The 26758-nt window shown below is 44.0% G+C and overlaps 1 protein-coding gene across 1 annotated transcript; it reads left to right on the top strand.

Moving 5' to 3' along the window:
* Positions 1-5450: 5450 nt before the first annotated feature.
* RNF228 (ring finger protein 228) lies at positions 5451-17891 on the top strand. Its single transcript, XM_077290887.1, has 2 exons — positions 5451-6004; positions 8971-17891. The coding sequence occupies exon 2, from the start codon at positions 9027-9029 to the stop codon at positions 9846-9848; it is 822 nt and encodes a 273-aa protein (XP_077147002.1). The 5' UTR covers positions 5451-6004; positions 8971-9026; the 3' UTR covers positions 9849-17891.
* The last annotated feature ends 8867 nt before the right edge of the window (positions 17892-26758 follow it).

The raw sequence follows: 26758 nt of genomic DNA, 5'->3' as shown, positions 1-26758 counted from the left end.
TAGCAGACTCGAGATAAGTCAGATTTTTGTGATCCGTTAAGACCACTACGCGATGCTTGGCTCCCTCAAGCCAATGTCGCCACTCCTCGAACGCCCACTTCATAGCCAACAACTCCCGATTGCCAACATCATAATTACGCTCAGCAGGCGAAAACTTTCTACAAAAGAAAGCACATGGCTTCATCACAGAGCCATCAGAAGATCTTTGAGACAAAACAGCCCCTGCTCCAATCTCAGAAGCATCAACCTCGACCTGAAAAGGGAGCGAAACATCTGGCTGACACAACACAGGGGCCGAAGAGAAACGACGTTTCAACTCCCGAAAAGCCTCAACGGCCGCAGAGGACCAATTCACCACATCAGCACCTTTCTTGGTCAAATCAGTCAACGGTTTAACAACACTAGAAAAATTAGCGATGAAGCGATGGTAAAAATTAGCAAAGCCCAAGAATTTCTGAAGGCTCTTCACAGATGTAGGCTGAGTCCAATCATAAATGGCCTGAACTTTAACAGGATCCATCTCGATAGTAGAAGGGGAAAAAATGAAACCCAAAAAGGAAACCTTCTGAACTCCGAAGAGACATTTAGACCCCTTCACAAACAAAGAATTAGCACGAAGAACCTGGAACACCATTCTGACCTGCTTCACTTGAGACTCCCAATCATCTGAAAAGACCAAAATATCATCCAAATATACAATCATGAATCTATCCAAATACTTTCGGAAGATGTCATGCATAAAGGACTGAAACACAGATGGAGCATTAGAAAGCCCAAATGGCATCACCAGGTACTCAAAATGGCCCTCGGGCGTATTAAATGCTGTTTTCCATTCATCGCCCTGTTTAATACGCACCAGATTATACGCCCCTCGAAGATCTATCTTGGTGAACCAACTAGCCCCCTTAATCCGAGCAAACAAATCAGACAGTAGAGGCAAAGTGTACTGAAATTTGACTGTGATTTTATTGAGAAGGCAGTAATCTATACAAGGTCTCAGAGAACCATCCTTCTTGGCCACAAAAAAGAACCCTGCTCCCAACGGTGACGACGACGGGCGAATATGCCCTTTCTCCAAGGACTCCTTTATATAACTCCGCATAGCGGCGTGTTCCGGCACAGATAAATTGAAAAGTCGTCCCTTAGGAAATTTACTACCAGGAATCAAATTAATAGCACAATCACAATCCCTATGAGGAGGTAGGGCACTGGATTTGGGCTCATCGAATACATCTCGGTAATCCGACAAAAACTCAGGGACTTCAGAAGGAGTAGAAGGAGAAATTGACAACAACGGAACGTCACCATGTACCCCTTGACAACCCCAACTGGACACAGACATTGATTTCCAATCCAATACTGGATTATGGACCTGTAGCCATGGCAAACCCAACACGACCACATCATGCAAATTATGCAACACCAAAAAGCGAACATCTTCCTGATGTGCAGGAGCCATGCACATGGTCAACTGAGTCCAGTACTGAGGCTTATTCTTGGCCAAAGGCGTAGCATCAATTCCCCTTAATGGAATAGGATACTGCAAGGGCTCCAAGAAAAAAACACAGCGCCTGGCAAACTCTAAGTCCATCAAATTCAGGGCAGCGCCTGAGTCCACAAATGCCATAACAGAGTAGGACGACAAAGAGCAAATCAGAGTAACGGACAAAAGAAATTTAGGCTGTACAGTACCAATGGTGACGGACCTAGCGAACCGCTTAGTGCGCTTAGGACAATCAGAGATAGCATGAGTGGGGTCACCACAGTAAAAACACAGCCCATTCTGACGTCTGTGTTCTTGCCGTTCAGCTCTGGTCAAAGTCCTATCACATTGCATAGGCTCAGGCCTCTGCTCAGAGGACACCGCCAAATGGCGCACAACCTTGCGTTCACGCAAGCGCCGATCGATCTGAATGGCCAAGGACATTGATTCATTCAGACCAGCAGGCGTGGGAAACCCCACCATAACAGCTTTAAGGGCTTCAGAAAGACCTTTTCTGAAAATTGCTGCAAGGGCACACTCATTCCATTGAGTAAGCACAGACCACTTTCTAAACTTCTGGCAATATACCTCCGCTTCATCCTGACCTTGACACAAAGCTAGCAAGATTTTCTCTGCCTGATCCACAGAGTTAGGTTCGTCATAAAGCAATCCAAGCGCCAGAAAAAACGCATCTACATTAAGCAATGCAGGATCTCCTGGCGCAAGGGAGAATGCCCAGCCTTGTGGGTCGCCACATAACAAAAAAATAATGATTTTTACTTGCTGAATGGGGTCACCAGAGGAGCGGGGTTTCAAAGCAAGAAACAATTTACAATTATTTTTGAAATTCAGAAATGTAGATCTATCTCCAAAAAACAAATCAGGAATTGGAATTCTAGGCTCTAACATAGGATTCTGAACTACATAATCTTGAATGCTTTGTACCCTCGCAGTGAGGTGATCAACACAAGAGGACAGACCTTGAATGTCCATATCTACACCTGAGTCCTGAACCACCCAGAGGTTAAGGGGAAAAGAAAGACAAAACACACTGCAGAGAAAAAAAAATGGTCTCAGAACTTCTCTTATCCCTCTATTGAGATGCATTAACACTTTGTGGGCCAGCTGTACTGTTATAGACCTGGTGGTTAGGTGCACCTGGAATGACCTGATGGTTAAACTAGAAGACAGGACGAGCTCTGGGAAGTGGGAACTCTGCTGACCGCAAATCCTAATCCTATAACACACACACTAGAAATAGCTGTGGAGCGTACCTAACTCTCCCTAGATGCCTCTTCACAGCCTAAGAGCTAACTACCCCTAAAGATAGGAAAATAAGCCTTACCTTGCCTCAGAGAAAATTCCCCAAAGGTAAAGGCAGCCCCCACATATATTAACTGTGAGTTAAGAGGAAAGTCACAAACACAGGGATGAAACAGGTTTCAGCAAAGGAGGCCAGACTTACTAGATAGACTGAGGATAGGAAAGGGATCTATGCGGTCAGCACAAAAAACTACAAAAAGCCACGCAGAGTGTGCAAAAAGACCCCCGCACCGACTCACGGTGCGGAGGTGCCACTCTGCAACCCAGAGCTTCCAGCTAGCAAGGCAATATCAAGTTAGCAAGCTGGACTAGAACTTAGCAAGTACTAAGAAATATATTCAGTACACAATGAACAACAAATAAACTAGCAGGGACTTAGCTTCTGCTGGAGTAGACAGGTCATCAGAAAGATCCGAGAGAGATCTGAACCAGTGCTAATACATTGACAGCTGGCATGGAGTAACGATCTGAGTGGCGTTAAATAGAGAAGCCAACCCAGCCGCAAACGAAGGCAGCTGAGGGAGCAACCTCAGAACCAGCAGTTCCACTCACAGCCACCAGAGGGAGTCCATGGACAGAACTCGCCAAAGTATCATTCATGACCACAGGAGGGAGTTCAAGAACGGAATTCACAACAGCCCATGCAGTATATAACACAGCCCACGTAGTATATTGCCCAGCCACGTAATATATTGCACAGCCACGAAATATAGTGCACAGCCATGTAGTATATAGCACAGCCACGTAGTATATAACACAGCCCTTGCAGTATATAACACAGCCCACGTAGTATAGAGCACAGCAATGTAGTATATTGCCCAGCCACGTAATATATACCACAGCCACATAGTATATAACACAGCCCATGCAGTATCTAACACAGCCCACGTAGTATATAGCAATGTGGGCACCATATCCCTGTTAAAAAAAAGAATTAAATTAAAAAATAGTTATATACTCACCTTCCGTTGGCCCCCGGATCCAGCCCAGGCGTTTACCAATGCTCCTCGCGACGCTCCGGTCCCAAAAATGCATTGCGGTCTCGTGAGATGACGACGTAGCGGTCTCTCGAGACCGCTACGTCATCATCTTGCAAGACCGCAATGCATGGACCGGAGCGTCTGAGGAGCAGCGGGAACGGCGACGGAAGGTAAGAATATAATGATTTTTTATTTTGTTTATTATTTTTAACATTAGATCTTTTTACTATTGATGCTGCATAGGCAGCATCAATAGTAAAGAGTTGGTCACACAGGGATAATAGCAGCGTTAACGGACTGCGTTACACTGCGGCATAACGCGGTGTAATGCAGCCATTAACCCTGTGTGAGCGCTGACTGGAGGGGGCACTGACAGAGTAGGAAGGGGCAAATTCGCGGCCGGACTGTGCCCGTCACTGATTGGTCGCGGCCGGCCGCGAACAATCAGCGACACGGGATTTCCGTGACAGACAGACAGACGGAAGTGCCCCTTAGACGATTATATATATAGATTACAGCAGGGTATATGCTCATTCGGTCCCATCTTAGGTTTGATCTCTAGTCAGATCTACAAGAAAGGAAAGAACATTGTTCCCAATAGCCGTCACTGCGGCTGCTCTCCCCTTTTGCCGCCTCCGATATAGAGTAGTGAGAGACTTGGGACCAGTCATGTCTTATGGAAATGTCATAAATGTTACGTGTTGTAGTATCCCCTTTACAATCTCAGATCTTGCCTTTATGGCACACTAGGGGGATGTTTACACACTGTTTATTTGTGCGTGCTTTTCTTGAGTGGAAAAGAACACAGCATTTTACATTAACAGCAAATAATAACATTTGTAAAATCTCATTCACATGGCGCATTTTTTCCCTTACATTGTATTAGCATTCATTTTACAAACCACAGCAATTGTTTCAGTGTTTTTGCTAAGTTGCTAAAATGCATAAAAACATGAAAACCATAGGTAATATACGCAGCAACATTATAAAGTTAGACTCCTAAAAAAGACCAGTAGTAAAATGAAATTGTAATGTTAAATTCGCACTGAATTTTTTTCGCTCAGATTTTGGTGTAAAAATCGCTTATACAACACGTCCAATTGTTTTACATGGGAAAAGCTGCGTTGCCATTTGTAGGCCGAGGATTATAATGCAGCTTCTCCCAGGTAGCACCATGCAGATTCAATGTTATTCCCTGGACTCCAATACAAACAAACTGTGGATTTTTCTGATCTGCATGTCCTCTGTGTGAACATACCCTTAGGCCACTTAGAGCAGGTGCTTTTGTTTTGGAAGCTATACCTTCTGCAGTAATCAGAGGTGGAGTTAGAAGTCTATGAAAGAAGCCTAAAGTGTGGCGTTTCCAGGCCTGTGGAGTCGGAGTCGTGGTCGGAGCCCATTTTGGTGGAGTCGGTGTCATGGAAATTGAGGAGTCAGAGGTTTGGCTTACAGTCTCCACAGCCCTGGGAGTTACTGTATTGTAATTAGACATATGATTGACAAGCATTAAAATGTGAAGTCTTAAAATATTCCTCAGTCTGGTTCCCCATTTTGGAAATGTAGCCATTTCTACCTGATGGCTTTTTTCCTACGCTCCGCTCTATCCAATAAGAGGCGGCACAGACTATGTACAGTATACACTGACTGCATGCTGTATAAATATCACGCACGGGGACGCTTCGCCTTTGTATACAAATAAATCAGCTGCAAGGAAGGAGAAGGAAAGGTGAAAGATGCTGCTATTTGTTTCTCCTCCAGACCAGTCAGATCCTGCACATTAGCAAGAGGAATCCTGCATACAAAGCCTGTGCGTTACATCACATTACAGGGCAGCGAGCAGAAGACACCGAGCAGAGAGCACAGCAGATGCAGCCTTTGTTACAAAATCAGAAAGGCATCAGCTACCGGGGAAGATGACTATATGGTGATGGCGAGCCTGCGAGAAAAATGTAGCCAGCCATGGCTTCTCAGCAAGCGACAAAGGCTCGAGGTGGCACAAGAATGAGATGAATTCAAAAGAGAGAAAAACATCTTTCCAAGCGAGCATCACAAGGAGGAGACAAAGGAAGGAGCCGGATGAAGAGCACTACTGTCAACCAGAGCGGACGCTGATACCCTGAACATCACTACGTATCGATGACTGGTCACATTCACTAATGCCAGACGGGGCGGCCAGTGCATCTCTACAAGAGACATCTCCTTATTCCTCCGGGGACTTGTGAGTACACCTGCATTGTGATCAGCTAGTCACTTTATTCAATATATTACCATTATGGTTAGTGTTAGAATTAATGTCAGGCCGCCTGGTTTATGAGGTCGTGCATAACCATAGCCCTTTATGTTGTTCCACATATGTGCTGGATAGGGGCAGCTTGCACCCAAGTCTTCATCCATATGGCACTGCTACGGCAGAAATGTATTGCACGGTAGATAACTATAGAAGACACATGACTATAATCGCACACGGCCGCGAGGGTTGTTCTGATAGTAAATCACATCATTTGCGCCTTTTTCCATAACAAGAAACGTCTCAGCTAACTACAACTTCAGTACAACTTGGGCCAGTACTACCACCGGGCAGCACAGCGACTACGGTCACACAACATGACACACTGCACCTAATGCCGGTGTCCGTGGTCGCCCTGCGGTGAGCAGCATAACCCAACACAACTTGGGCCAGTCCTACCACCGGGCAGCACAGCGTCTACGGTCACATATGTCACACTGCACCTAATGCCGGTGTCCGTGGTCGCCCTACGGTGAGCAGCATAACCCAACACAACTTGGGCCAGTCCTACCACCGGGCAGCACAGCGACTACGGTCACACAACATGTCACACTGCACCTAATGCCGGTGTCCGTGGTCGCCCTGCAGTGAGCAGCATAACCCAACACAACTGTGGACAGAAAACCAAACCTGCTACAATTTTTGTGGAGGAGCACAAGCGATTTTGTCATTATGGAACCCAAGTTGTGTGTGAGTTGTCAGTGGACTAGTTGATATTTTACGGCCAAACTACAATTTTAAAATAGATGTGCAAAGTCATAAATTTCTCACATTTTCTGCTTAAGGGACTTCTCTCACATGATGCCTTGAGGCCAAAGTCGCTATGTAGCCCGGATCTTGTGAGAAATGTTGTAATGTAGCATTGCAATCTAAAGCTACACAGCAACATGTCACACGACCAAAACATTACTCCAGCTTGTTGTGAGACTATCTGAGCTGCGATTTCAGGCTACGGTCACATGGTCAGTATTTTACCTCAGTATTTGTAAGCCAAATCCAGCAATGGAACAATCAGAGGAAATGTATAATAGAAACCCGTCACCACTTCTGTATTTATCACCCACTCCTGGTTGGCTTACAAATACTGAGGCAAAATACTGACCAAATACTGATGGTGTGACCATAGCCTTAATGTAAGGGTCCTTTCACACTGCATTTTTGCCATGTTCGTTGGCCCCGTCAAGGCTTGAGTCCGAACCCCCTGCAAACGGGTTTCAAACATATGTGCCGACGGGGCCGTACACTATAATGGTGCATATAGAGAGCGTGATCTCTGCCGTGTATCATGTTCTGGTGTATATGCCTACTGGAAGTGGACCCCCAAATGTAGCAGACTGCATCTGAGTGTCGGTCTCCAGTAAGTGTACACACCCGAAAATGATACACGGCTCACGCGCTCTCCATCGGAACCATTATTATCTACAGCTCTGTCGGCACATATGTCTGAAACCCGTTTTGCAGGGTGGTTCAAACGCAAGGGTCAACGAACGTTGCCGAAAACAAAGTGTGAAAGGAGCCTAAGAAAACTGCAGACACGTTGCATGCGACATGCATTATAAGCGTGCAACCGGCAACAGAAAATCCAACATGTTTAGGGCAAAGTCTGATATATAAATCGGAGCGAGATCGGAACACAGTGCACGGGCTGGCCAGTGTCTCTCCTGAGCAAAGCCTGACAGCTGCCTGTATTTCTATGCAGCTGGCACCCTCGGGTCAGGAGAGCCGCCAGCCAGTCCGTGCATCGTATTCCGATTTATACGCCCCTCTGACTTTGTCATTTGCCCAGGAGTGCTCTGTGCCGCTGTTACACTGCAGCGTAAAGCTGGTGAATGTGGCGGGATGCCACGCACAGCCGCAGTGTGGTCCCATACACCTGAATTATGCTGCCATCTAACAGCCACACAGAGCGATTTCTGCCAGGATCACCTGTGTTGTAGACAAAGTCACTGTTTTGTCCCAACTTCAGAAACATTTGCTACTTTGTGTTGCAGTCGCAGGATGTAATGCCACACTGATCTCAATGTTGCCATGTAACCCACCGCCTAAAGGGGTTTTATTTCAGAAAAAAAACAAATCTCTGCTTTAGTCACCCTGCCCGGGTCCAGCTCCAAGTCTTTGCCATTGTTCTCGGTGTCAGATATTGTCCATCAGTGTTGACGTCACGTCGCACTGCTGCAGCCAATCACTGGGCTCTGAGCATCGCACGCATCTGCAAGGGCAGTGCCAATGAGGTTCCTGACTGGCTGCAGCGCTGACGAGACACCGGGAGAAATGGCAGAGACTTGATGCTGGACCAGGGGAGGAAGAGCAAAGCAATCATTCTTTAAAAACAAATTGCAGCTAGGGGTCTTCTGCAACCGGAAAACCCCTTTAATGACGTGACCTATGTCGCTGTCGCCCCTATCCTTAGGCCTCTTTCACACTTGCGTCGTGTGACGTACGTCGCAATGCGTCGTTTTGGAGAAAAATCGCATCCTGCAAAGTTGCTCGCAGGATGCGTTTTTTCTCCATAGACTTGCATTAGCGACGTACGTCACACGATGCATCCGTCGTGCAACGGATGCGTCGTGTTTTGGCGGCCGCGACGCACAAAAAAAGTTCAATGTAACGTTGTTTTGTGCGTCACGGCCGAAACTCCGCCCCCTCCTCCCCGGACTGCAGAATGGGCAGCGGATTCATTGTAAAACTGCATCCGCTGCCCACGTCTTGCAGTTATTCACAGCGTCCGTCGGCCAAGACGCATTGCGACGGGCCCGTACCGACGGAAGTGTGAAAGAGGCCTTACGTGAAGGCGCACTACCACATTAGGACCCCCGTGGCATGTCCCCCACCTGCACTGTGAGTACCTGAGCCGCCGGGCATGTGCCGTACAGAATTAATGGTGTTTTCTGTTGCAGGCCGTGCCACCTGCCATAAGAGGCTTCATCACCTGAGAGAGGGCACAGGGCATGGCATGAAGACAAGCATGGCCGTGACCCAGTGCATTGACCTCACCCCTTCCTACGAGGAGTACGAGTGTAAGATCTGCTACAATTACTTTGACCTGGACCGGAGGGCCCCGAAGCTCCTGGAGTGCCTGCACACCTTCTGCCAGGAGTGTCTGAGCACCCTCCACCGCAGGGAAGACCGGCCATGGCGCCTCTGCTGCCCAATATGCCGGCACCGGACCGTGGTCCCGGACTCCAGGGTGGAGGCTTTGCCTGTGAACACGAAGGTGGCGGAGGCCTTCCCCATGTACGTGCGGCAGGACGACCCGTACCCGCAGGACATCCTCCCTCCCATCTACCACCATCACCCTCCTGTGCAGCGGGAGCTGCAGTACCACCACGGCACGGCAGGTGGCGCTGTGCTCCATGCAGCTGCGGAATATCGCTACGCGCTACAGCCGGGGCAGGACGCCGCTTCAGCGGCAGCAGCAGCTACTCGAGGCCAGGGATCCTTTTCGGCCTCGAATCAAGCACAGCCAGCGACTGCCCCCTCTCCTAGCAGAGGTTATGAGAGCTGCCAGAGCTGTAAAAGGGCCGTCCTGACTGCGGGCTGCGTGTGTGTGGTGTTCTCCTTCATAGCTATGGTGGTTTTATTGTTTGCAGGCCTGGTGTTTGTGAACAGATACAGCGGGGCCCCAGCGCCCTCCCCTGCGGGACCTATATGCTTGTCAGTGGCCAGTGTGCTGGCCCTCTTCTCTGTGGTGGTCACTTGGGTGATTTGCTGGTTGAAGTACAGGCCGGACCCCGCAGAGGTGAGCCGGGGGACGACGAGCCGGAGAGACCCCTAAATCACAGGCCGGCCCTCAGTGTGGACCGACCGTGCAGTAGAGAGGAAGTCTTATTTTAATCCTGTGGTGGCCATAGATGCAAAGATCTGTCCTCAGCTGTACAACTATATCGATATAAGGCTAGGCTTTGATATCACTTCGATATAACAGCACATACACTATACCGGTGAGGATCAGTGATTATTATACCCAGCACATAGACTATACGGGCGAGGATCAGTGATAATTATACCCAGCCCATAGACTATACGGGCGAGGCTCAGTGATTATTATGCCCAGCACATACAATATACCGGCGAGGATCAGTGATTATTATACCCAGCACATAGACTATACGGGCGAGGCTCAGTGATTATTATGCCCAGCACATACAATATACCGGCGAGGATCAGTGATTATTATACCCAGCACATAGACTATACCGGTGAGGATCAGTGATTATTATACCCAGCACATAGACTATACCGGTGAGGATCAGTGATTATTATACCCAGCACATAGACTATACGGGCGAGGATCAGTGATAATTATACCCAGCCCATAGACTATACGGGCGAGGCTCAGTGATTATTATGCCCAGCACATACAATATACCGGCGAGGATCAGTGATTATTATACCCAGCACATAGACTATACGGGCGAGGCTCAGTGATTATTATACCCAGCACATAGACTATACGGGCGAGGCTCAGTGATTATTATGCCCAGCACATAGAATATATGGGCAAGGCTCAGTGATTATTATACCCAGCACATAGGATATACAAGCAAGGGTCAGTGGTTATTATACCCAGCACATAGACTATACGGGCGAGGCTCAGTGATTATTATACCCAGCCCATAGACTATACGGGCGAGGCTCAGTGATTATTATGCCCAGCACATACAATATACCGGCGAGGATCAGTGATTATTATACCCAGCACATAGACTATACGGGCGAGGATCAGTGATTATTATACCCAGCACATAGACTATACGGGCGAGGCTCAGTGATTATTATGCCCAGCACATAGAATATATGGGCGAGGCTCAGTGATTATTATACCCAGCACATAGACTATACGGGCGAGGCTCAGTGATTATTATACCCAGCACATAGACTATACGGGCGAGGCTCAGTGATTATTATACCCAGCACATAGACTATACGGGCGAGGCTCAGTGATTATTATGCCCAGCACATACAATATACCGGCGAGGATCAGTGATTATTATACCCAGCACATAGACTATACGGGCGAGGCTCAGTGATTATTATGCCCAGCACATAGGATATACGGGTGAGGCTCAGTGGTTATTATACCCAGCACATAGAATATACAGGCGAGGGTCAGTGATTATTATACCCAGCACATAGAATATACGGGCGAGGCTCAGTGGTTATTATACGCAGCACATAGTGATAATAACCAGGCACAAGCAGAACAGCTGAGACCTCCATCGGATAGAATACTTTAGGCTGCTTTCCTCCAGCGTTTTGCAACATCCTCTTGTCTGAAACGTCAGGATTGCTCCAGGCACATACATCTAACATGTCAGTGGTCACTTGGTCACCCAACGTAGGCCTGAAGAGTGTCCTAACGGGTCAGTGTGTGTATGACTGCCTTATATATAAGGCGCTGGTCCACACAGAGGCATCCAGTACAAAACCTACATCTGTATAGTGGCACCCATCAGTGGTATATGTTGGGGAATCCTCCCCTGTTATACCTCTCACAGATACTGAAAAATCCAAATATCACCACTTAGAAGGATACGGACACCTTTGGGAATATTCTTTTCTACATTTAAAGGGAATCTGTCGGCAGGTTTTTGCTATGTAATCCTGACATTAGGATGCATGAGGTAGGGGTTAAAAAACAGATTTCAGTGATGTGTTACTTACAATGAAGTTTTTATCATCTGGTGGTTATCATTGCCCTGACAAAAGCATTGTATTCATGCTAGTCCAACTCCGCCCCTCCTGTGATAAGCAGCTAACTGTCTATAGACATTGTACATGCAGAGCCTGGTGGGGACGGGGGCAGCTTTCTCTGCCCTACTGCATGATACATGATAGATCTATAAACTGAATGTCAGAACCGCTGCACCTAGTAAACTGATACATCGTTGGATTCAGCTTCTCTTTGCCTACATTGTGCTGCTTTCAGATGACGTAGCAAAAACCTGCTGACAGATTTCCTTTAAATACATATATTTTGGGCTACAAATAATTTTTCTTAGTGGTTTTCATTACACATTTTGTAGCCATTGGCTTTTACAAGATCTTTGTTTCTCTGCACATTGATGGTTGCACATTGAAAAAAGTCATTTTTCTAAGCTCTTTTCAGCTGATTTATTAACATAACCCATGTTAAAGTTGAAGTGAGCTTTCATGCAGTCATAAATCAGCTGATAGAAGCTCAGAAAAAGACAGATACAAGAGTTACAACAAACTGTCTTCAGAACAAGGTCACTGACAGATTCTTGGTTAATCTGAGTCATCAGCGGAAAAAAAAGAGCTTAAAAGTCAAAAACTGCTAAACTTTTAATAAACCCCAACTGCAGAAATTATTAACTGTGGCCACCCCACTGCAGGTCAGATCCTATTCTCTTACATAGGAGCTGCTCTGCAGGGCCCAGCAGTGGACACTACATGTTGAGTGGAGCTATGCTATTCAGCTCCGCTCAATGTTAACCCTCTGAAGCTTACAACTGCTGATCGGTGGAGGTTACACCACCACAATCGGATATGGTTGACCAATCCTAAAGAAAGGTCATCAATATTATATACCCTTTAAAACACTAGCATAAGGCTAGGGTCACACAACCGAATCAGGATGAGTATGCTAAGAGTTTGATCAGAGTGCAGTCATAGTGTGATCTCTGATTTTCTCATAGGGGGGAAAAACATCTCTGTTCAGTCTGTGAGTGAAAATTGGACCGCACTCAGATGTCATCCGAGTGCGGATCGATTTTTTTTTTTCCACAGACCTACAGACATGTATGGCTGAGCGCAATCTGATCATTTGAATGCAACTTGTGCATGCTACAATTTTTGTTTTCTCGGACCAACTCGGTCCGAGGAAAAACACAGACGTGTGCACTGCCTCGTAGAATAACATGGGGATGAGTGCTAGCCTTCAAAACAATGGAAGGCACTAGCCCTTAGGCCGGCGTCACACTGGCGTTTTAAACGGCCGAGTGCAATGCGATAAAAAATCGCATTGCACTCGGACCAATGTTAAGCTATGGGGCGGCTCCCACCAGTCGGCTTTTTGTCGGCTGTTTTCCTCAGTCCGAGACAATCGCAGCATGCTGCGATTGTCTCGGACCGAGGAAAACTCTTGGCTCATTCGCACCCATATAAGCCTATGGGTGCGAGTGAGACAACGCACATCACTTGGATATCATCAGAGTGCTGTGCGTTATAAGCGTTATAATTCATTTCTCCGCCTCCTCCGCAGCTGTGCTCCGATCCTCCCTGTGCGAGAGAATCAGAGCACAGACGCATGACACTCGGCTCCTGCTCTGCTGCAAGCAGGAGCCGAGTGTCATTAGCATATCGCTCTCGCATCGGATGCAATATGCCAGTGTGACGCTTAGGGCTCATTTCCACTTGCAAGAGAAAAAACAGTCCGTAATCTGGACCGAAAAAATGGATGTAGCGTATGCGATTGTCATGAGATTGCCATGCAAGTGTTATGCGAGTGCAATGCGATTTTTAATCGCACCATCCGTTTTACATCTGTACGACATCCGTATGCAATCCGTTTTTTTCTCTGCAACTATTTTTATACAGTCATTTACAGAACCATTTACAGTGTTCTATGCCACAGAATGGTAATGTATCCGTAAAAAACGGAAAGAATGCAGATGGTCCGTATTCCTTGCGTTTTTTTTCACGCACCCATTGACTTGCATTGGCGAGTCTCGTCTGAGACTCGCAGCAAAATGCAGCATGCTGTGATTTTTTTCTCAGTCCGATTTCGGCTGAGAAAAAAATCGCAAATGAAAAGACACCTATTGAATAACATTGGTCTGAGTGCAATCCGATTTTTTTATCGGATTGCACTCGTCCGTTTTCCTCGCAAGTGGAAATGAGACCTTAGACTGATTGTTGATGCTGGTATACTTGTGAATCCCTCATCAGTTGGAGGTACCCATGCAGCCCTTATAAGACTGAGTTCAGCTATATTGGGGTTTGTTCATCAATGATTTTATAAGAATAACACCTTACAAATAAAAAAACAGGCGTTTAAATTGTTATAAGTTTATAAAAGCTGCGGACTCTACATGTTACATCTGGTGCTTCTCAAGGCATACCAGGCCCACCACCCAGCGGCTGTCAATATATGTACAATAGTGCATCTGTCAATAATTTTCACCATACAAACCCCATACATATTACATAAATGTTATAGACCTGATGAGACTGGTGTATTGTTTTTGAAACTCCATCAATGTGGCTGCATAATCCTATCTGGAATCATGCAGCTGGATACCTGTATAGGACATGTGGTAAGTTGACTTGATATTCGTGCCCAGAAATCATTAGCATGTAGACTCTTATTGCCAATATTATTTAAGGACAAAATGATTATTCCTAACAGATAGATCTATTCTGTTAACCTGAAAATGTATTTCTGTGTTTCCCTTGAAGCTTTGTGTATATGGCAGCAATATGGGAAAACCAAGGACTAGATTGGATTTTGGCCTAGTGAGAGCTTGATAATCTTTCCAAAATCCATTCATGACCAGACAAGATCCAGCCTCCAGATATACAGTACTTCCATATAGATGGATATGGCCCCTTCTTCCTATTTGCCACATTGATTTTTTTTTTGCCATGTCCAGTATTGACATTTATCATGTTTCAATAACACTGGGGGCCCCATCTCTAGGAATTCCCACCAATTACTAAGATGAGAGTCAAGAGCTCCCTGTTTCTTCTTAGTGCAGCAATCGCAATGAACATAAGTTTTAGTGGAAAAATGGCTGAATGTGTGCCATGTTGCTCCATTCACTCTGCTAGGGCTGACGGAATTAGCTAAGCGCCTGTACACACTTGTCTGCTGCAATCCTATACACTATGAGCAGAGCGGGATTATACAGGCGCCACCACGACTCCATACAAAATTCACACTGATTGGTGACAAATGTCTTTTGAGAAAAAATTCAACGTCAAGTTCACACTACCATATCTTCTGCCGGAGTGCTGTCCGCGAAAAAACAGGCAGCAAACAGAAAACACCCAGAGCAATGTTATTCAATGGGACAGTGCAGATTTTGACTCATGGACCGAATGTGCGCATAAAAAAAAATCGCAGCCTGCAGTATTGTCTTCCATGTGTCAGATGAGACTTGCCCATTCAAGTCTATGGTCGCACACAAAAATGGAAGCACCGTACAGCAGCTGATTTTAATGGATACATTGCTATTCTTTAACATAGGAAACTATTAAGTCTTGTCAATATTTAATATTTGCTTAAGTAAACAGATGCTATATGGATAACAGATGAAAAAAAAAATTGCCCAAGTTTTCCTAATGAAACTCGGATGATTTTTTGTGAACGTCACCTACCAGTGATATATCTTTGTATCTATGGCCGCCCTCAGTCGGACTAGTTAGCAATATTAAGAAACAGCTAGATACAGGATCATTCTCTAAAAATCGCATTTTGTATAAGCCTGAACCATGTCAGTTTCTGTACGTTGGAGCACAGCTCCCAGGGTTAACGTTTACTATTAATACTATATTTTACTTTTATATTTCAATTTTGTGCCATGAACAAGCGCCCAAATAACATTTATCAAACCTCTAAAAATGTATTTGTGGATGTAAAAAATGTGTTGTACTTTGTAATTTTTTTATTTAATGAACTTATGTGAATTGTGGCGCTACCTGAGGACACTGGACGTAAATGTAAAGGACGTATCTAAGACATTTCTGGCAGTTTTGGATGAATGATTTTTAGGACACAACAGTCAGGTTTTTAATGGAAACCGGCAAATGAAAACTTCATAGAGATGTTGACGCCGGCGGATTTGAAACATGGACACCATTGCTGAACGGTAAATGCCTTGGTCAGTTATACTGGTGGAATGGGGGGTATATATGTATACTGAGCTCTCCATTGATATCATGGGAGTTATAAACACCTGTTATTGCTAGCTCCCAACAGAGGTGACAATGCACTGCCATACACCGGGATCCCAACAAAGATGGGGTCTTAGCTGCCAACATTTGTGATAGACAAGCTCTAAGGGTATGTGCACACCCTGCGGATTTTGCTGCGCATCGGTTTCCCATGCATTTACGGTACCATGTAAACCTATGGGAAATGAAATCCGCAGTGCACATGCTGCGGAAAAAACCGTGCGGAAACGCAGCGGTTTATTTTCCGCAGCATGTCAATTCTTTGTGTGGAATCCGCAGCGGTTTTTCACCTGCTCCAATAGGAAACTGCAGGTGAAAAACCGCAGCGGGAACCGCAATAAAAACCGCGATAAATCCGCAGTAAAAACCGCAGCGGTTTTGCACTGCGGATTTATCAAAAACGCTGCGGAAAATTCCGCAATGGAATCTGCAGCGTGTGCACATGGACTAAGGGTCATTCATCAAAAACACTACTTCTATTTGTGAGCATGAATTTAAGCCAGTTGTTCAGGCATACTCTGCCCGCCGGTGCTGAGGCCCTTGGGCACACAGGGTGGTAACATTGCTGAGGCTGGCCCACGGCCATCAAGTATTATGAAATTATTGCACCTGAGTAGTGTACTCGCTGGCTTTTCGGAGTGTGGGCACGGCAACTACTCAGTGTGCACTATCATTTTTTCATTTCTCTTGTCACATTAGGTAATATAGTATTTCTGGACAACCCCTATAATAACATGGCACACACTTGAAGTAATGAAAGAAGAGTGAATTTCATGAATATTTCTTTTATATTTCTAACACAGGTAACAAAATGTGTGTGAGCATAACACATCACACATGAACACATATTCAGCACACACACATAAAACACATAACACAAACATACAGCACACACACCTATAGTATATTCATCATACACACAGCACACACAACACAAACATACAGCACACACCTATAGTATATTCATCATACACACATACAGTGCTCACATGTACAGCACACGTAACACAAACATACAGCATACACATAACACAAACAGATCACCCACATAACACAAACATACAGTACACACACCTATAGTATATTCATCATACACACATACAGTGCTCACATGTACAACACACACATATCACACACGTAACACAAACATACAGCATACACATAACACAAACAGATCACACATAACACAAACAGAGTACACACACCTATAGTATATTCACACACATACAGTGGTCACATGTACAACACACACATATCACACACGTAACATAAACATACAGCATGCACATAACACAAACAGATCACACATAACACAAACATAGAGTACACACACCTATAGTATATTCACACACATACAGTGCTCACATGTACAACACACACATATCACACGTAACAAACATACAGCATACACATAACACAAACAGATCACACATAACACAAACATAGAGTACACACACCTATAGTATATTCAACACACATACAGTGCTCACATGTACAACACATACAGCACACACAACACAAACACAGCACCCATATAACACAAACATACAGCACACACACCTATAGTATATTCATCATACATACAGTGCTCACATGTACACACACACCCATTATACAACACACATCTATACAACATACATACACCATATATATATATTACATACATTCAGTACACACATACATTCTTAGATGCTGTGATTACACAGGGACAGTATCATTGATTTATAATAATGGTTATTTTTAAAATGCAATCAATAATCTTTGTTGCGGTTTCTATACATGTATGGTATTTTATTATACTTAGTGATAAGTCACGTTACTTTTTGAGCAATCCTCTTGTTTCTTAGCTGAAAACGTAATCTACCTTTTAAATATTAAAAATGTTTTTTCCCTTTCTGTATTTCCTTCTTGGTGTTTGCTCCCTACCGTATTACATGTCTCATTATATTCAGCTCTTTTACCAGATCAAATGTGACCTTGGAAAAGGGATCATCTCACATAGTCAACCCTTTTCTGTGGAGGAGCCAGTGTTGTGATCAGCTGGTCACTGTGATTGCTGAGAGAATCGTCTATCTATAAATAACAAATAAATTGTATATGTAACACGTATATAAGTTTAGGCACCCCTAGGGTGCTACTAGGTACTATCCATGGAGGGTGCCCAAACATTTGCATTGGCCCATTTTCCTTTTTGTAATTTTTAAAATGTAATATATAATTATATTTTTTTGTTTTGCCTAAAATACAAAGGAAATGTGTCATCCTTCACGTTAGCCCTTTTAGAGATCACTCCATCTTCAACTTGATTAACTGTTCACAGTAACAGTCATTTAGACCAGGGATGCCTAAAGTTTTCCATGTCACTGTGTAGGCTGGGTTAGTCAGTGCTGGAGCTGCTGTTAGCGGCATTTTGCCCTGCCTTAGGCCGGTTTCACACGTCAGTGGCTCCGGTACGTGAGGTGTCAGTTTTCTCACGTACCGGAGACACTGACACACGTAGACACATTAAAATCAATGTGTCTCTGCACATGTCATTGATTTTTTGCAGACCGTGTGTCCATGTGCAAAACACAGACATGTCAGTGTTCGTGGGAGCGCACGGATCACACGGACCCATTAAAGTCAATGGGTCCGTGTAAAACACGTACCGCACACGGATGCTGTCCGTGTGCCGTGCAGGAGACAGCGCTACAGTAAGCGCTGTCCCCCCAGCTTGTGGTGCTGAAGCCGCCATTCATTTCTTCTCTCCAGCAGCGTTTGCTGGAGAGAAGAAATGAAAAATAATTGTTTTGGTTTTTTTTGCGGTTGAAATAAAGATCTTTGTCACCACCCCCCTCCCACCCCCTGTGCGCCCGCCCGCTGGAAATCAAATACTCACCCGGCTCCCTCGATGTGTCCTCTCAGCGCCGCAGCTTCTCCTGTATGAGCGGTCACGTGGTACCGCTCATTACAGTGATTAATATGCGGCTCCACCTCCCATAGGGAGGGTTCTGTATCGTTACATTATGACTAGAGATGAGCGGACCCGTGAAAGTTCTTTATTCCAAAGTTTGGTTTGGGTACCAGAACTTGAACCAGAACCATGACCCACTGAAAATAATGAGGATCCTAACTTTAGATCTGGAAAATCTCTCTCTTCCTTCGGAACTCTGAACATTACAACGGATTTTTGGTAGAAGTATGTGTTTGGCGATTAGCACTGGACACTGACTGGTACAAACCCTGAACTTTTAAGTTCCGGTTTGCTCATCTCTAATTATGACAAAGTAAAAAACACACATTGGAGGACAAACTTTTCCCAATTTGCAATTTTTTTCTTCTGTAATTCCCTATCAGGGTATGTGCACACTTCAGGATTTCTTGCAGAAATTTCCTGAACAAAACCAGACATATCTGCAAGAAATCCGCATGTGGATTTTTCGCGTTTTTCTTGCGTTTTTTTTGCAGATTTTTTGCGGATTTTTCCGGAGGTTCTGGGATGCAATAATATAGTGGGAAATCTGCAAAATAATGAGCATGCTGCTTTTTTTTCCGCAAAGCGTTTTTTTTGCGGAAAAGAGCGCAACGTGCACAAAAATTGCAGAATGCATTCTAAATTATGGGATGCATATGTATGCGTATTTTAAGCGTTTTTATAGCAAAAAAAACCTCGAAAAATCCGCAAGAAATCCTGACGTGTGCACATAGCCTCAGTGTTTTATGCCATTTAAAACGCCATCTTTTAGTACCTATGCTGAAAAAAATGACAAGAATAGGGAGCGTAGCTAATTTTTGGCATAAATTAAGGCATATTTATTATTTAAAAGTCACAAATATTGTAGACAGGTTTTAGCTGTCTTAAAAAAAATGCGTGGAACAAATACATTTATACTGCATTTTAGAAAAATATTTAGAATTGAGAGTCCTCAGTGGTTGATACCTTTTAATGGCTAACTGAAAAGATGGTAACAAATTGCAAGCTTTCGAGACTACACAGGTCTCTTCATCAGGCAAAGACTAAAAGAAATTCTGAAGAATCACATATTTATGCACAACATAGCACATATCTACTGGCTAAGGCCGGTTTCACACGTCAGTGGCTCCGGTACGTGAGGTGACAGTTTCCTCACGTACCGGAGACACTGACACACGTAGACCCATAAAAATCAATGCATCTGTTCAGATGTCATTGATTTTTTGCGGACCGTGTCTCCGTGTGCCAAACACGGAGACATGTCAGTGTTCGTGGGAGCGCACGTTTTACACGGACCCAATAGAGTCAATGGGTCCGCGTAAAACACGGACCTCACACGGACATTCTCCGTCTGGGGTCCGTGTGCGTGCCGGAGACAGTGCTACAGTAAGCGCTGTCCCCCCCACATGGTGCTGGAGCCGGTATTCATATCTTCCCTGTAGCAGCGTTTGCTATAGAGAAAATATGAAGAATAGTGTTAAAAATAAAGATCCATGTGTCCGCCGCCCCCCCACCCCCTGTGCGCCCCCCCGCTGGTCAGAAAATACTTACCCGCTCCCTCGCTCCTTCCTGGTCTGGCCGCGCCTCCTACTGTATGCGGTCACGTGGGGCCGATCATTTACAATCATGAATAGTCGGCTCCGCCCCTATGGGAGGTGGAGCCACATATTCATGACTGTAAATGATCGGCCCCACGTGACCGCATGCAGGAGAAGCCGCGGCCAGACCAGGAAGGAGCGACAGCCGACGGGGGACCCGGGTAAGTATTTTCGAACCAGCGGGGGGGCGCACAGGGGGTGGGGGGGCGGCGGACACCTAAATCTTTATTTTTAACACTATTCTTCATATTTTCTCTGCAGCAAACGCTACTGCAGAGAGGATATGAATCGCAGCTTCAGCAGCTTCAGCACCATGCAGCGTGGGTACCACACGCTCCGTGTGGTACCCACTCGCCATACGGGCGGCACACGTGTGCCGCACGTATGGCCTCCGTGAGTTCCCAGGCACACGGACACGGATAACTCCGGTACCGATTTATTCCGGTACCGGAATTATCTGGACGTGTGGGACAGCCCTAACACGGTACCAAGATATATATCTTTCCTATACTGCATTTTAATATGCTTAAACAAATAAAAGTTTGTGCAAAATTCTACATTGATATACAACATTTAACACATAGTGCTCCCACACTTATCTAACATTGGGAAATGTCCTACCAGGTTGTGCTGCTGTAATTTGGCCCACATTTATCAAGGGGTGACATTGGATCAATATTGAGTTGTGGAGTTGAAGTGAGTACTCTAAGGCTATGTTCACACTAGTTTTTTTTCAGTGTTTATTTTCTGCAGCAAAACCTACTCTCTTGGCAGGAAAGAAGCTGCAGGAAAAAAACAAATTTTGCTTCTTTTTTCTTGCTTTTTTGATGCATTTTTGTCGTGCTACGTTTGTCTCTTGTACATGCTGATAAACTTTACTGCAAAAAAAGAATATCTCATTCTATTTATAATCAGGTTTCGGCACAAAAAATGCTGCAAAACCTGATACCTGTGTTTTTTGGTGCAGATTTTCAGCATTTTTTCACAACCCATTACTTTTAAAAACGCTGAAAAGAAGTGATATGATAATTTGTGCAAAAAAACATGCGAAACACAAACTACCGATGACAAACAAAGGTGTGTGAAATCTCATAGACTTTGCTGCTACTGTAAAACGCAGCTGAAAATGTGCATTAAAAAACACATAGAAAAAAAATGCCTATTTATTCATAGCCTAAAGGTTCTTGCATATTACGGTAAGCCAGTTGTGATAACTGTGAGCCAACTGGTAACATTTCCAAAAAAAAAAAAGGGATCTGACAGGGAAGAGTGATGGGATGACTGTCAGACCCTAAATCATCTAACAAGTAAAAAAATGGCTGTTCTATTTTGGAAATTGACATAAAATCCAGTGGTAAATTTTAGCTGCTGATTTGTTAATATAACAGCAATTCTTTGATGAAATGATGGCCCATTAGCACGTTTATGGGTATGAAAGGATCCAGATGATTCATTATTTTATTACACTGGGAAAACCCACAATAGTAAATGGGATTCAGAGCAATTATCTCCAGATTTTTTCGTTCTTCTTTCCAGTAAGGCCGTTATTTATTGCTGTTGGGTTGATAAATGGCACGGCATGTTTTACAGTTGAATCCATTTTCTTGTGGTTTTCTTCTATTCATTTAATTTTGTGATGTGAAAAGAGAAACCACTAACACGTCACTCACCAAAGACTAAATACAGAATTACACTAGGAAAACAGTTCACTGCACCTGTGAGTTTTTTTCCGTACCTCCTATGACAACATTTGGTCTGGTAGGTGTTGTAACAGGAGAGGTAGCCAGAAAATATTATTAAAATAATGGAAATGGTAAATAACTGTCAGGAGGGCAGTTTGCATGGTAGCCGATCAGACATTGATGACCTATCCCAAGGATAGGCAATTAATGTAATTGTAAAACTAGTGGGCAACCTCTTTAAATAGCAAGCAGGGTAAAAGCAGGAAACCAAAGAAAGAAGTTAAACTTCAAGCACCTGTCCAGAACAGCACCACAAGTCCCAGGGAATCACACAGGACCACTGCATTGTCCCTCCCTGCCACCTGTAAAAGAAGCGCGCCAAAGCCCAGCGACGGAAGCACTGAGTTGAGTTTTCTTGCCTGATATATAAACCATCATCTCATGAGTCCAGCTGTAGTCCATTAAGCCATGTTTTATTGCTAGCAACTAAAAGCTGGAGAATAAAGTTCACAAATTTATTATAAAGCAGCACTGGACCTTATTGAAGTATTGCTGTAAATAAGGGGTTTGACCAATGATAAAGAATTGTTTTGCTGAAGAAATATAAAATATTTTAACCTATGCTACATTTTAGCTGATTTTTTAATTGCAAAACTAAATGAAATTAATTGAAAATTAAATTAAAAAAGTAAAAAGTTGCAAAATATTTTGTACTCCATTTCTTCCCTGGAGTGATTTTATATACACCTGAAATTTTTGGGACATTTTAGCGGAACGAGCATTTTTTTCTCTAAAAAGTCGCAAAAAAGAGTTGTCTGGCCTTAGGATACAAGTCTTCACTCTATGTGACTGCAGACTAGTGCATCCTCACATTACGCGCTCTGTGATGACTCTCTGGTGCTGGGAGTGGGCGATTATGTGACTGAATATGTAATTTGCATATTTCCGTCCACATTCCGAATTGACTATCCGACCTTGCTCAATACACTTGCAATGAGCGAAGCCGTGCAAGTCTATTCATCATGTGACCACATGTATGCAAATCACATACTTGTGGCCACGCACCCTCCGCTCTTTGCATTGGAGACTCCTCAGGCCACATTCACACTTTCAGTAGTTGGTCAGTATTTAAATCAGTATATGTAAGCCAAATTTAAACCAAAAAAGAACAATAATACCCCTAAAATATAACTTTTAATATTTATAAGGTAAAATTACCGATATATTAGGGTCAGGAAAATAACACAATCTTAATAATACTAAAAAGGATAAAGGTAAATTTGGTGAGGGGGTGATCTTTCCCTTACCCTACCTTACCGCGGAGGCTGGCACCCTAAGTTCAAAATGGCGCCCCCACTTGACAACGGCTCTCCCTTATGACCCTAAAGGGAGGAAATAACAAGGAAATACCGTCACCAACACCAATAATGTTTAAAGTGCTTTAAAATGCTCAGCAAAGAACTGCATCGGTATATTCTTTTTTAGAATAGGTATACCAGTCTTATTCAGAATTAGTTTCTGTATACCATCAATAGTCTTATATATTGTAATCTGTTCTAATAAGGTGCATAAGTGAGCAAGAGAAATAAGTTGTATGTATATCAAATTTGAACAACTCTTACAAGGTTAATACCATATTGTTAGGGGTACACTCCCCACTAGTGGCGCATATGATAATTAGGTACATATAAGAGTAACACCTGCCACCTCAAAATGACATTGCTACACTAAAATCGTGAAAATGCACCTATCAGCCTGATGCAGATATTAATAATTCAATTCATAAATAACAGTGGTCAAGAAGACAATAATAGAGGATGTACTCCTCCAGTCAGCTGCCCATCCAGTCAGCTGCCTACCCGACGCGTTTCCCCCCAGGGTAATAGACGCGTTTCCCCCCAGGATAACAAGCTAGGGTTCATCAGGGGAAGAAAAGGGCTTTTCTCAACAAGAGCCAGCTATTATCTCGTCATGACTGCTCTCAATCAAGGGTTAGCGCCGCCAGGAAGCATGAGCTTGAACCGGAAGTGACGTACAACGCTAGTCCATGTTCAAAGACGTCACAGAACGAGTACATCCGGTAAATGGAACGCATCTGCATTCCAGCAATCGACTGCCCAGCTACCCGGAAGGATATTGTTAGTGGCGGCGCTAAAGGGGCACAAATTGGAATGCAATGCGCTCCAAAGCTACCACTATGAGATGCTTATTCATTTACATATAGACAATGTTTATTTGATTTGATATATACACTCTTTTCCAAATTATTATGCAAATTGGATTTAAGTGTCATAAAGATTTAATTGTTTTGATTTTCAAATAAACTCGTGGATGGTATTGTGTCTCAGGGCTCAATGGATCACTGAAATCAATCTTAAACACATGTGATAATTGGTTTTCCAGGTGATTCTAATTAAAGGAAAACTACTTAAAAATGATGTTCCACATTATTAAGCAGGTCACAGTTTTCAAGTAACATGGGAAAGAAAAAGGATCTCTCTGCTGCTGAAAAGCATCAAATAGTGCAATGCCTTGGTGAAGGGATGAAAACATTAGATATTTCTTGAAAACTTAAGCGTGATCATCGTACTGTTAAGAGATTTGTGGCTGTATCTGAGCACAAATGTGTTTGTGCTGATAAAGGCATAATGAGGAAGATTTCTGCCAGGCAAGTTCATCGGATTAAGAGAGCGGCTGCTAAAAAGCCATTACAAAGCAGCAAACAGATATTTGAAGCTGCTGGTGCCTCTGGAGTCCCTCGAACCTCAAGGTGTAGGCTCCTTCAAAGGCTTGCTGTGGTGCATAAACCTACTATTCGGCCACCCTTAAAGTGTTCACAAGCAGAAATGGTTGTATTGGGCCCACACATACATGAAGACTAATTTCCAAACAGTCTTGTTTACTTATAAGTGTTGAGCAACCCTGGATGGTCCAGATGGATGGAGTAGTGGATGGTTGGTGAATGGCCACCATGTCCCAACAAGGCTGCAACGTCAGCAAGGAGGTGGAGGAGTCATGTTTTGGGCCGGAATCATGGAGAAACAGTTGGTGGGGCCCTTTAAGGTTCCTGAAGGTGTGAAAATGACCTCTGCAAAGTACATAGAGTTTCTGACTGACAACTTTCCTCCATGGTATAAAAAGCAGAAATGTGCCTTCAGGAGCAAAATCATCTTTATGCTGACAATGCCCCATCTCATGCTGCAAAGAATACCTCTGAGTCATTGGCTGCTATGGGCATAAAAGGAGATAAACTCATGGTGTGGCCACCATCTTCCCCTGACCTCAACCCTATAGAGAACCTTTGGAGTATCATAAAGCAAAAGATCTATGAGGGTGGGAGGCAGTTCACATCAAAACAGCAGTTCTGGGAGGCTATTCCGACTTCATGCAAAGAAATACAAGCAGAAACTCTCCAAAAACTCACAAGTTCAATGGATGCAAGAATTGTGAAGGTCATATCAAAGAAGGGTTCCTATATTAACATGTAACTTGGCCTGTTAGGATGTTTTGGCGTTAAATAGCTTTTTTGTTCAGTGAATGTGACCTCCTAATGCTGCAAATTCCACAAATGAGCATTTTCAGTTCTTTAAAACATATCAAATGTTTAGAAATTCTACTGTGCCTAATAATTTGGAACAGTGCATTTTGAGTTTTTATTCATTTTGGAGATTATACTGTTATCATTGGGAGGTTTCTTCAATAAAATTTGATGTATACTCTAAAGGGTGATGACTTTTATTAAACTGACTGTCATTTGCACCGACCATTTAGGAAAATCCGATAAAAATGTAATTTGCATAATAATTTGTAACATAGTGTATACAACTTATTTCTCTTGCTCACTTATGCACCTTATTAGAACAGATTACAATATATAAGACTATTGATGGTATACAGAAACTAATTCTAAATAAGACTGGTATACCTATTCTAAAAAAGAATATACCGATGCAGTTCTTTGCTGAGCATTTTAAAGCACTTTAGCAATTTAAGCATTATTGGTGTTGGTGACGGTATTTCCTTGCTAGTTCCTCCCTTTAAGGTCATAAGGGAGAGCCATCTTCGAGTGGGGGCGCCATGTCGAACTTAGGCTACTTTCACACATCAGGTTTTCAGTGTCAGGCTAAATGTTGGAAAAACTGGATCCGACGCAGATTGTGAAAAACTGATGCGACGGATCCGTTTTTATGACGGATCCGGCTAGCCTATCTAGATTATTGGATAAAAAAAATTTGGAGCATGCTCAGTTTAAAAAAACGGATCAGGCCGCCGGATCCGCCTTTTTCTGGATCTGGCACCTTCCGGCTCCCATAGGCTTCCATTCTAGCAAACAGCCGGAAGCGCCGGATCCGGCGCTTCAGGCTTTTTCTCTGGAGACAAAAACGTTGCTATGGACATTTTTTCAAGAAACCGGAAGCGGCAGATTTGCCGGATCCAGCGAAAACTGGACGAAGCGCAATGTCATCCGGTGCAATCCGGCACTAATACAAGTCTATGGGAAAAAAAACCTGATCCAGTGGCAATATTCGCCTGA

The sequence above is a fragment of the Ranitomeya variabilis genome, chromosome 2 (genome assembly GCF_051348905.1).
Source record: "Ranitomeya variabilis isolate aRanVar5 chromosome 2, aRanVar5.hap1, whole genome shotgun sequence".
Taxonomy (NCBI): Eukaryota; Metazoa; Chordata; class Amphibia; order Anura; family Dendrobatidae; genus Ranitomeya; species Ranitomeya variabilis.
This window is presented reverse-complemented; position numbering and strand designations above follow the sequence as displayed.

Bases quoted from the DNA above. Each gene is read 5' to 3' on its own strand.
- RNF228 (XM_077290887.1), top strand. From the start codon at position 9,027: ATGAAGACAAGCATGGCCGTGACCCAGTGCATTGACCTCACCCCTTCC.